Below are 12,605 nucleotides of genomic sequence, written 5' to 3'. Positions count from 1 at the left end.
CTTTAAAAGTTCGGTATATGGGAAAGTAGATGGATGACAGAGGCATGACCTGAGAAAGAAAAATCTTCACAAATTTAGAAACCCAGGGCTGGATTTTCAGTCAGCTATGGTCAGTGAAATAAGATTAAGTGCCAGCACTTTACTTACTCTGAATATTCAGTGCCACTGTCCAGACAATTACTGGCACTGAATATACATACTAAGCAGTGCCTGCTGGCACTATCTAAGTCCCAGTTCCACCTCCTGAGTAGGCTCACTTAGGTCCCCATGATCAGTTCCCCACGATGTTCCAAACAGCGCTGTAAAAGTAGCGCCAGAACAGCATGGGCAAACAATGCCCCCGATGATCAAAATTTATGTACGCTATTAGTTTTGATCATCGGGCTATTTCTGCAGGATGACTGTGCCTGGGCATGTGCCCAAGGCACAATCCTGCTGCAGAAGTGATTTGACAGGTCCGGGCTATGAACCCCCCCCCCCCCCCCCCTCAGACCTGTTAAAAGTACAGATGCAGGCTTGAAGTCCAGTGGGCCTCCAGACCCCCTAGTCCCCATTCGTCAGGGGTCCTGATGGTTTATCCCCCCCCCAATCCTGACCTGTCCCTGTTATCTGAAAGTGAAGGGGGTGGGTTCGGGGCCACTAGATCACTAGGGGAGGGGAGCTCTCTTCTGTCAAGGGATTAGGTCAGGGTTTGGAGGGGATGCTAGATCCCCGTGTCAGTGACCGGGGTGGGCACCAGAGCAGGCCTTAGCAACTGGAGGGATGGGGGTTCCACTGGACCCCCAGGTCTGACAGTGACAGCTAGGACTGCCTGGTATGGAAGGGGAGGGGGAAGGAAGAGTCTTAACCCAAATACCAGCTAGGTGTTAGGGTTAAGGTGCTGTTCCGCCCGTACGATCACAGCGCAGTGCTCTGATCATTAGGGCAGAATACCTAAGAGCTCATTTAAATATAATTTAAATGAGCTCTGTGGTATTCCCTGGCACGATCACACCAGACCCCTCTGATTATCCCACGCTGGTAAATGCGGGTGCTAGTGGCCTCTAGCGTTTGCATTTACCTTTGATCTTCAGGGCCTTATTGTATAATATCCAGTTGTTTAATGATTTCAACATATCCAGATAGGGGAATGATGAGCTGGCCATCCGGCTACCAATGCATACTTTGCATTCTGGCTTTTCGGCTGTCATTCTATTATGATATTACATTCTAGAATTTGTGGGAAATGATTTAACCAGAACTTTCTTTTTGGGGAGGGGAGAGAAAAGGGGGTAGAGAAGTTCATTTACCTACCATGCTTTAAAATGACCCAATTTTATCATTTATAACAATATATGCCACAGCCATACAAGCTTTACTAATTATGAACTGTAAAATGTTTTCCACAAAATTTGTTGCCACATACCACAATCCCTTGCTTTTTGGAATCTTTCTCTGAGGTTATCTTGGGTACTGCTATTTCCTCATATGGCTCTGGAGGAAGATTTTTAGCTGTAGGCTCTCGGATTGACGTGTGACATCCATCCTTTAAATCACGTCCCAAAGTGCGTGACACTAGGTTGCTAACATCAGGTGAATGCACTGTGGAAGAATTTAAGGAAGGAATGAGATGTGATGAGACTTTGCCTGACAAAGTATCCACTGAAATGCCACAATTAGAAGAGGTATTGACTGCAAATTTTGCATTAGAAATGGCCGTGGGCACATTATGTGGCAAATTAGAGGAAGATGTTAAGGTAGTTGATGGAATTCTTGCAGCTTGAAGGTCTGAGGATTCCCCACATGACAGTTCATAGAGACTGGAAGCAACAAGGACCTGTGAGTAGCAATCAGAAACTTTCATAAAGGCAGAAGGGATCTGAGCTGGTACTGAATCCACAGATTCCCCATGAGGAGACATGGTTCTGACTGAAACTTCATGGGACAGCTGGAGCAATTCCAAGTGAGCCATTCCCACCAGGACACTCCCAGCAGTTGGAGAAATAACTTCAAGTACCTGAAGGAGAGAACCAAGCAAACTTTTTACTGATCTAAAATATTCAATAACTATTAAAGAATTTAACATTGAAATGATTCCACTTCAGAATTAATCATGGTGGGCCAGCAAATTAAAAAATTAGACATGCTGTGCACAGAAAGCTGAGATCCCAGGCAACTGCATCCATTAATTGCACTTTATCCTTGGGGGCCAAGGAGAGGAATTGTGCCCTTTCCGGACTTTTCACCAAAAACACACACAGTGAATGATACATACCTGTAGCAGGTGTTCTCCGAGGACAGCAGGCTGATTGTTCTCACGACTGGGGTTGACGTCCACGGCAACCCCCACCAACCGGAAGAAAACTTTGCGGGCGGTCCAGCACGCAGGGCACGCCCACCGCGCATGCGCGGCCGTCTTCCCGCCCGTGCGTGACCGTTCCAGCTCAGTTGAATGACAAGCAAAATGATCAAACGCAACTCCAAAGGGGAGGAGGGAGGGTAGGTGAGAACAATCAGCCTGCTGTCCTCGGAGAACACCTGCTACAGGTATGTATCATTCACTTTCTCAGAGGACAAGCAGGCTGCTTGTTCTCACGACTGGGGTATCCCTAGCTCTCAGGCTCACTCAAAACAAGAATCCAGGTCAATTTAACCTCGCAACGAAGAGGGTACAACAGAATTTTGACCTACGAAGAACAACTAACAGAGTGCAGCCTGACCAGAATAAATTCGGGTCCTGGAGGGTGGAGTTGGATTCACACCCCAAACAGATTCTGCAGCACCGACTGCCCGAACCGACTGTCGCGTCGGGTATCCTGCTGGAGGCAGTAATGTGATGTGAATGTGTGGACAGATGACCACGTCGCAGCCTTGCAAATCTCTTCAATAGTGGCTGACTTCAAGTGAGCCACCGACGCTGCCATGGCTCTGACACTATGAGCCGTGACATGACCCTCAAGAGTCAGCCCAGCCTGGGCGTAAGTGAAGGAAATGCAATCTACTAGCCAATTGGAGATGGTGCGTTTCCCGACAGCGACCCCTTTCCTATTGGGGTCGAAAGAAACAAACAATTGGGCGGACTGTCTGTGGGGCTGTGTCCGCTCCAAGTAGAAGGCCAATGCTCTCTTGCAGTCCAATGTGTGCAACTGACGTTCAGCAGGGCGGGTATGCGGTCTGGGAAAGAATGTTGGCAAGACAATTGACTGGTTAAGATGGAACTCCGACACCCACCCAAAGTTCCTGCCGAAGGTGGTGTCGGAGTTCCATCTTAACCAGTCAATTGTCTTGCCAACATTCTTTCCCAGACCGCATACCCGCCCTGCTGAACGTCAGTTGCACACATTGGACTGCAAGAGAGCATTGGCCTTCTACTTGGAGCGGACACAGCCCCACAGACAGTCCGCCCAATTGTTTGTTTCTTTCGACCCCAATAGGAAAGGGGTCGCTGTCGGGAAACGCACCATCTCCAATTGGCTAGTAGATTGCATTTCCTTCACTTACGCCCAGGCTGGGCTGACTCTTGAGGGTCATGTCACGGCTCATAGTGTCAGAGCCATGGCAGCGTCGGTGGCTCACTTGAAGTCACTCACCCAGAGTGCGGAGCACTATTCTGTTGTGATGAAATTTGGTATACGGAGCATGAGCTACCAGGGCTTGAAGCTCACTGACCCTACGAGCTGAAGTAACTGCCACCAAGAAAATGACCTTCCAGGTCAAGTACTTCAGATGGCAGGTATTCAGTGGCTCAAAAGGAGGTTTCATCAGCTGGGTGAGGACAACGTTGAGATCCCATTACACTGCAGGAGGCTTGATAGGGGGCTTTGACAAAAGCAAGCCTCTCATGAATCGAACGACCAAAGGCTCTCCAGAGATGGCTTTACCTTCCACACGATAATGGTAAGCACTAATCGCACTAAGGTGATTCCTTACTGAGTTGGTCTTGAGACCAGACTCTGATAAGTGCAGAAGGTATTCAAGCAGGTTCTGTGCAGGGCAAGAACGAGGTTCTAGGGCCTTGCTCTCACACCAAACGACAAACCTCCTCCACTTGAAAAAGTAACTCTTTTTAGTGGAATCCTTTCTAGAGGCAAGCAAGACACGGGAGACACCCTCCGACAGACCCAACGCAGTGAAGTCTACGCCCTCAACATCCAGGCCGTGAGAGCCAGAGACTGGAGGTTGGGGTGCAGCAATGCTCCGTCGTTCTGCGAAATGAGAGTCGGAAAACACTCCAATCTCCACGGTTCTTCGGAGGACAACTCCAGAAGAAGAGGGAACCAGATCTGACGGGGCCAAAAGGGCGCGATCAGAATCATGGTGCCGCGGTCTTGCTTGAGCTTCAGTACGGTCTTCCCCACCAAAGGTATGGGAGGATAAGCATACAGGAGGCCGGTCCCCCAATGAAGGAGAAAGGCATCCGACCCTAGCCTGCCGTGTGTCTGAAGTCTGGAACAGAACAGAGGCAGCTTGTGGTTGGTCCGAGAGGCGAAAAGGTCCACCGAGGGGGTGCCCCACACTCGGAAGATCTTGCGTACCACTCTGGAATGGAGCGACCACTCGTGCGGTTGCATGACTCTGCTCAGTCTGTCGGCCAGACTGTTGTTTACGCCTGCCAGGTATGTGGCTTGGAGGAGCATGCCGAACTGGCAAGCCCAACGCCACATCCCGACGGCTTCCTGACACAGGGGGCGAGATCCGGTGCCCCCCTGCTTGTTGATGTAATACATTGCAACCTAATTGTCTGTCCGAATTTGAATAATTTGACAGGACAGCCGATCTCTGAAAGCCTTCAGTGCGTTCCAGATCGCTCGGAGCTCCAGGAGGTTGATCTGCAGATCCTTTTCCTGGAGGGACCACAGACCCTGGGTGTGAAGCCCATCGACATGAGCTCCCCACCCCAGGCGAGATGCATCCGTCATCAGCACCTTCGTGGGCTGTGGAATTTGGAAGGGACGTCCCAGGGTCAAATTGGTCCGAATGGTCCACCAGTGCAGTGAAGTGCGGCAACTGGTGGAGAGGCGGATGACATCTTCTAGATTCCCGGTGGCTTGAAACCACTGGGAAGCTAGGGTCCATTGAGCAGATCTCATGTGAAGACGAGCCATGGGAGTCACATGAACTGTAGAAGCCATATGACCCAGAAGTCTCAACATCTGCCGAGCTGTGATCTGCTGAGACGCTCCGGTCTGGGAAGCCAGGGACAGGAGGTTGTTGGCCCTCGCTTCGGGAAGGAAGGCCTGAGCCGTCTGGGTATTCAGCAGAGCTCCTATGAATTCCAGAGACTGGGCTGGCTGGAGATGGGACTTTGGGTAATTTATCACAAACCCCAGCAGCTCCAGGAGTTGAATAGTGCACTGCATGGACCGGAAAGCTCCTGCCTCCGAGGTGTTATTGACCAGCCAATCGTCGAGATATGGGAACACGTGCACTCCCAGCATGCGTAGATACGCAGCTACCACCACGAGGCACTTTGTAAACACCCGTGGGGCAGAGGCGAGCCCAAAGGGCAGCACACAATACTGAAAGTGCCGTGTGCCCAGGCGAAATCTGAGATACTGTCTGTGAGCTGGCAGTATCGGGATATGAGTGTATGCGTCCTTTAAATCCAGGGAACAAAGCCAATCGTTTTTCTGAATCATTGGCAGAAGGGTGCCCAAGGAAAGCATCCTGAACTTTTCTTTGACCAGGAATTTGTTCAGGCCTCTCAGGTCTAGGATGGGACGTATCCCCCCTGTTTTCTTTTCCACAAGGAAGTACCTGGAATAGAATCCCTGCCCTTCCTGCCCGGGTGGTACGGGCTCGACCGCATTGGCGCTGAGAAGGGCAGAGAGTTCCTCTGCAAGTACCTGCTTGTGATGGGAGCTGAAGGATTGAGCTCCCGGAGGACAATTTGGTGGCAGGGAGGCCAAATTCAGGGCGTATCCGCACCGCACTATTTGGAGAACCCACTGGTCGGAGGTTATGAGAGGCCACCTTTGGTGAAAAAATTTTAACCTCCCTCCGACCGGCAGATCGTCCGGTATGGACACTTTGAGGGCGGCTATGTTCCCATGGATCCAGTCAAAAGCCCGTCCCCGGCTTTTGCTGTGGAGGCGCAGGGGGCTGCTTAGGCGCACGCTGTTGACGAGAACGAGCGCGCTGGGACTGTCCCTGTGCCTGACGAGGCCTTCGGGCCTGCTGGGTGTACCTACACTTGGTAAAGGCATAGGGCGCAGCCCGCCGGGCCCGGGAAAAACGTCCACCAGCTGAGGTGGATGCTGAAGGCGCCCGGTGGGAGAGCTTGTCGAGGGCGGTTTCCCGCTGATGCAGTTGGTCCACCAGCTGCTCGACCTTCTCGCCAAAAATATTATCCCCCCAGCAAGGGACGTCGGCCAGTCTCTGCTGGGTGCGGTTGTCCAGGTCAGAGGCACGCAGCCAGGAGAGCCTGCGCATCACTATACCTTGGGCCGCAGCACGAGATGCCACGTCACAGGTGTCATATATACCCCTGGACAGGAACTTTCTACACGCCTTCAGCTGCCTGACCACCTCCTGAAAAGGCCTGGACTGCTCCGGCGGGAGCTTGTCAACCAGTTCCGCCAGTTGCTTCACATTATTCCGAATGTGGATGCTCGTGTAGAGCTGGTAAGACTGGATGCGGGTCACGAGCATGGAAGATTGGTAGGCCTTCCTCCCAAACGAGTCCAGAGTGCGAGACTCCCGCCCCGGGGGCGCCGAGGCGGTATCCCTCGAACTCCGTGCCCTCTTGAGAGCAGAGTCCACGACAGCCGAGTCATGAGGCAATTGGGGCCGCATTAACTCTGGGTCCGAGTGGATTCTGTATTGGGACTCTGCTTTCTTGGGGATGGTGGGATTAGTGGTCTCAACCAGTTCCAAAGCAGTGTCTCTTAGAGGGCATTGTGCAACGGTACCGTGGAGGACTCTCTAGGTGGTGATGGATAGTCGAGGACTTCGAGCATCTCAGCCCTCGGCTCATCCACAGAGACCACGGGAAAGGGAATGCAAATAGAAATATCCCTGACAAAGGAGGCAAAGGAGAGGCTCTCAGGTGGCGAGAGCTTCCTCTCGGTGAAGGAGTGGGGTCGGAGGGAAGGCCCACAGACTCCTCTGAGGAGAAATATCTGGGGTCCTCCTCCTCCCCCCACGAGGCCTCTTCCTCGGTGTCGGACATGAGCTCGTGCAGCTGAGTCCTCAACCGGGCCAGGCTCGACGTCGAGGCACCGAGGTCTCGGTGGTGTCATCGAGCGGTGGAGTCCCGCGCCAGCGGGGATGAAGCTCCCTCCATCGACGTCGACTCCACCTGCGTGGCGGTCGAGACCGGCGCCGCAAGCGGTGTCGGCGTCGAAGGCCTCGGCACAGGGCTAGAGCTCGCCGGCGCCACAGTCAACGGCGCCGAGGGCGCAAGCACCCCCGGCGCTGGCACAGTCTGGCGCATCAGCCATTCCAGGATCCCCGGAAGGATGGCTCGGAGGCACTCGTCAAGGCCCGCTGTCGGAAAAGGCGAGGGCGTAGAGCGTCGGTGCGGAAGCTGTTGTCCAGGAGACTGCACCGAAGTGCTGGGGCCTACGCGGTGGTACCTCTATACAGAGGAGACCTCTCCTCTCGACGCTGCCGCTTCCTCGGCGTCGACCATCTCTGGCGCCGGAGCCGATGCATCGAGGCGACCGATGACGTGTTTCTTCGTCTTCTTGCGTGCCCGTCATCGGCGCTTGGTGGAATGGAGGAGGAGGAGGTCGATCCCCTCGGCTCGAGGGACCGGGTCCGACAGGGTTCGTCCGAGGGCCCTGGTAGAGGGAGTGACGGGGCCGATTGCCCACGCGGCCTTCACCTCTGCCTTCACCGGAGGACCGGTGTCCTGGGTCGATGCATCGTGCCGATTTCGTGGACTCAATACCGGTACGAAGAAACGGCCATCGATACCGATGCCGTCGAGGGGGCCGCGCAAGTTCCAAAAAGACGATCCCGAGAACTTGCCTCGCTACTTGTGTCCGTTTCCGGAGACGAGCCAAAGTGCACGTCTTGGTATCGTGCTCGGCCGAGGCCTGGAGGCACCAAGCGTGAGTGTCGGTCTGCGAGATATGCCGGCTGCACCGCCACACTTTTTATCCGTCTGCGAAATCAAAGTCGTGATGTGGCGGTAAAATTCACACTCGAAAATAATCGACCGCGCGGCAACAAGCCGCAATGCGACGCCCCGTAAGAGACGAGGGAAAAACAAAGTCACGTTTTTTTTTTTTTAAACTAAATAGAAAAACGGAGAATGATGAAACGAAAAAGAGAAAAAGAGAAAAATTCGCGGTTAAAGCGCGATCGGTTTCCGGGTGACGAGAGAGAGAGAGACGAACACGGCTCTCTCCAGCGCGAAAAGAAAGACTGAGCGGGAACGGTCACGCACGGGCGGGAGACGGCCGCGCATGCACGGTGGGCGTGCCTGCGTGCGGGACCGCCCTCGAAGTTTTCTTCCGGTTGGTGGGGGCTGCCGTGGACGTCAACCCCAGTCGTGAGAACAAGCAGCCTGCTTGTCCTCGGAGAAATATATATTACATATCACTTACGTATTATACTATGTACTAAATGTCACTTATGTATTGAACCTAAGAACGTCAAGGCAGTTTACATATGCACTACAAGACAAGTCTCATAAAACAGGCTAAACAAATATATTGCACATGGGTGCCAGAAATAGTATCTGTTGGTTTTCATTGCAGCACATATGTGTATGCTATGGGTGAGTGCATTAGGTAGCATGCAGGCTTTGATGTGCTGCAGGAGATGGTATGTTGTGGCAGCAGAGGAGAGAAACTGACATAGGGGTTGGGATGGAAGAAAAGTGAAGAGGACAGAGAATATCTGGGGGGGGGGGGGGGGAAGAGGAAGGAAAATGGGAGAAAAGGAGAGAGAAAGCATGAGAGCAAGCAGGTACAAAATGAGGGAGGGCTCCTGGGCTCACTAGAGTAGTGAGATGAAAAGGACAGGCAGTGAGCCTTCGTGGAAGAGAGCAGAAGAAAGGCAGAAAGACATGAGGGAGAGGAAGGAAAACAGACACATAGGTATGTGAGTGATTGAGTACCTAAACGAACACCTTAGCTAGGCATAAGAGCCAATCTGCTTACTATCCAAAAGTGTGTAATATTATATCTATATGTAGACACTCAACTAGAGAAGACCTCATACACCATCACCAAAAGCATATGAGCTTGAAATATACAGTGGGGGAAATAAGTATTTGATCCCTTGCTGATTTGTAAGTTTGCCCACTGACAAAGACATGAGCAGCCCATAATTGAAGGGTAGGTTATGGAACAGTGAGAGATAGCACATCACAAATAAATCCGGAAAATCACATTGTGGAAAGTATNTCATCAGCCTTCTCTCAAGGGGTGCATCATAAATACATAAGTAATGCCACACTGGGAAAAGACCAAGGGTCCATTGAGCCCAGCATCCTGTCCCCGACAGCAGCCAATCCAGGTCAAGGGCATCTGGCAAGCTACCCAAACGTACAAAACATTTTATACATGTTATTCGCGAAAACTGTGGATTTTTCCCAAGTCCCGTTAGTAGCGGTTTATGGACTTGTCCTTTAGGAAACCGTCCAACCCCTTTTTTAAACTCTGCCAAGCTAACCACCTTCATTACGTTCTCCGGCAACGAATTCCAGAGTTTAATTACACATTGGGTGAAGAAACATTTTCTCCGATTTGTTTTAAATTTACTACACTGTAGTTTCATCGCATGCCCCTAGTCCTAGTATTTTTTGAAAGCATGAACAGACGCTTCACATCCACCTGATCCACTCCACTAATTATTTTATATACTTCTATCATGTCTCCCCTCAGCCATCTCTTCTCCAAGCTGAAAAGCCCTGCCTCTTTAGTCTTTCTTTATAGGGAAGTCGTCCCATCCCCGCTATCATTTTTGCCGCCCTTCGCTACACCTTTTCCAATTCTACTATATCTTTCTTGAGATGCGGCGACCAGAATTGAACACAATACTCAAGGTGCAGTCACACCATGGAGCGATACAACGGCATTATAACATCCTCACACCTGTTGTCCATCAGCAAACTCCGCTACACTGTGTACAATGTTCTGCATGCACATGCTCATGAATAGCTCATAGAATGCTATGTGAGATGTGAGCACAGCATTCTGAACGAATTTTGTCTTAAAAGTCCCTTGCCTTTCTCTCTGGGTGCACTAAAGAGTGAGTCTTCCTACTCTCGACCCTTTTGAGAGCAGAATGGTAAGGAAGCTCTGGTTTCTTGAATCCCAAAGCCTTTTGAAGTCTATACATACAATCTTATTAACAGGAGATACTAGGGTGGAGGGGGGGGGGGGGGGGGGTCCCGACATTCCCATCTGCTCCTTCATCAGGATTCTGTGAACTTGTACTGTCAAAGCTTTCGTAGGAGGGTCAAGGAATTGGAAGATATCCAACACTTCTGCTCTGAGTTCCTCCTATTCCTTGGCCCTCCTAAGGAAGCAATGATGTCACAATTTATATTCCTTTTAAAGGTGGCATCCACGAAATTCTCAATAGAATTAAAACAGCCTTGATTCTTCAATCCTGGGCTTCAGAATTTAGACTAAAACTAAATCAGGAAAATGAGTTTATCTTGTTGGGCAGACTGGATGGACCGTACAGGTCTTTATCTGCCGTCATTTACTATGTTACTATGTATGACTAAACTAAGCAGCCCATTTATTAATCTATGGTAAAAAGTGGCCTGAACTAGATTTGGCATGTGAAATTGGTGCGTGCTGGGCCACATTTTACCACAATGGGAAAAAGACCTTTGTTAAAATAGGGCAAAAAAGGCCTTTTTAAAAATGGGGCAGTAAATAGTTGTGCGCTAATATTAAAATGAGTGTGTAGCTATTTACTGCCTGGCCCTTACTGCAGTAATCAGGCAATGCGCGGCAATGTGACCACACTGCCGATTACCACTGGAAACACCACCTGTGGTAGAAAATTATTTTCTACGGTGGGAAACTATCCGCCTCATAATCGAAAGTGATGGGCGCCCAGATTTCAACCCAAATCGGGAGATGAGCGCCTTTCTCTTGCGGGCACCCAAATCGGTATAATCGAAAGCCGATTTTGGGCGCCTTCAACTGCACTCCGTCACGGATACGAACAAAGTTGACGGGGGCGTGCTGGAGGTATGGTGAAGGCGGGACTGGGGCGTGGTTATCGGCCGAGGAGAGATGGACACCTTCGGCCAATAATCGAAAAAAAATGGGTGGTTTTAGCGTGAATTTAGGTCACTTTTTTGGACCCTTTTTTCTCATGAACAAGTCCCAAAAAAGTGCCCTAAATGACCAGATGACCACCGGAGGGAATCGGGGATGACCTCCCCTGACTCCCTCAGTGGTCACTAACCCCCTCCCACCACAAAAAAAGAACTTTCAAAATTTTTTTTCCCATCCTGTATGCCAGCCTCAAATGTCATACCCAGCTCCCTGACAGCAGTATGCAGGTCCCTGGAACAGTTGTTAGTGGGTGCAGTGGACTTCAGCCGGTGGACCCAGGCCCATCCCCCCCTTACCTGTTACACTAGTGGTGCTTAATGCTGAGCCCTCCAAAAACCCCCAAAACCCACTGTACCCACATGAAGGTGCCCCCCTTCACCCATAAGGGCTATGGTAATGGTGTAGACTTGTGGGCAGTGGGTTTGGGAGCCTCAGCACACAAGGGAAGGGTGCTATGCACCTGGGAGCTCTTTCAAGGTTTTTTTCTAATTTGTAAAAGTGCACCCTAGGGTGCCCTGGCATGTGAGAGGGACCAGTGCACTATGAATCCTGGCCCCTCCTACGACCAAATGCCTTGGGTTTGTTCGTTTTTGAGCTGGGCGCTTTCGGTTTCCATTATCGCTGAAAACCGCGGGCGCCCATCTCAAATCCGCCCAAATCCTAGGCATTTGGCCGGTTCCAACCGTATTTTCAAAAGAAAAGATGGACGCCCATCTTTTTCGAAAATACGGTTTGGACCGCCCCTTCTCATAGACGTTTCCGGAGATGGGCGTCCTTAGAGATGGGCGGCCCGTTTCGATTATACCCCTCCACCAACTTTGGAACGCCCGCTGGGTTCCCATGCTACTCCAGCGGTAGGGCCGAGCCTTACAACAGCTTAGTAAAAGGGCCCCTAAATTTTTAGTAATAAATCCACATGACCATTATTCCTAAAGCAGTTTTATCACTGACCACATTTCTTATCCCCTGGATACCACTCTCAAATACTAGCCCCCCAGTTTAGTTAGTGGCTGCTGTGTGCTAATGCTGACACAGCCCATTCACTTTGAATGGGTCGTGTCGGCATTGCCACAAGGTTTACTAAACAGGGGGGTAGGGGTTATTATACGTAGATACCTAACCTTCAAACCTCAGGTATCCTCTGTAATCACCAAATCTTTTAAATTACTGTGGAAACTTAAGCGTATTAAGCCCTTCTTCTCAACTGACATTTTCTGACTACTTGTACAATCTCTTGTCTTGACCCAATATGTCTATTTTAATTCCATCTACGTAGGTTGCAAAGAATGTTCCTTTTTTTTCTTAATTTGCATGAAGTCTTTTTTGAACTGAACAAAACATTGCTTCCTGTACAAAAAGGAGGGAGCTCTG

The 12,605-nt window shown here is 50.7% G+C and overlaps 1 protein-coding gene across 1 annotated transcript in view; it reads right to left on the bottom strand.

The window, feature by feature from the left end:
• The window catches only part of TSPOAP1 (TSPO associated protein 1), an 864,237-nt gene that overhangs the window by 303,198 nt on the left and 548,434 nt on the right, over positions 1-12,605 (bottom strand). Inside the window, exon 17 of the mRNA XM_030186055.1 lies at positions 1,406-1,996. Within this exon, the coding sequence (XP_030041915.1) occupies positions 1,406-1,996 (591 nt within the window). The remainder of the gene's footprint in view (positions 1-1,405; positions 1,997-12,605) is intronic.

This window comes from Microcaecilia unicolor, chromosome 13 (assembly GCF_901765095.1).
Source record: "Microcaecilia unicolor chromosome 13, aMicUni1.1, whole genome shotgun sequence".
Lineage (NCBI taxonomy): Eukaryota > Metazoa > Chordata > Amphibia > Gymnophiona > Siphonopidae > Microcaecilia > Microcaecilia unicolor.
This window is presented reverse-complemented; position numbering and strand designations above follow the sequence as displayed.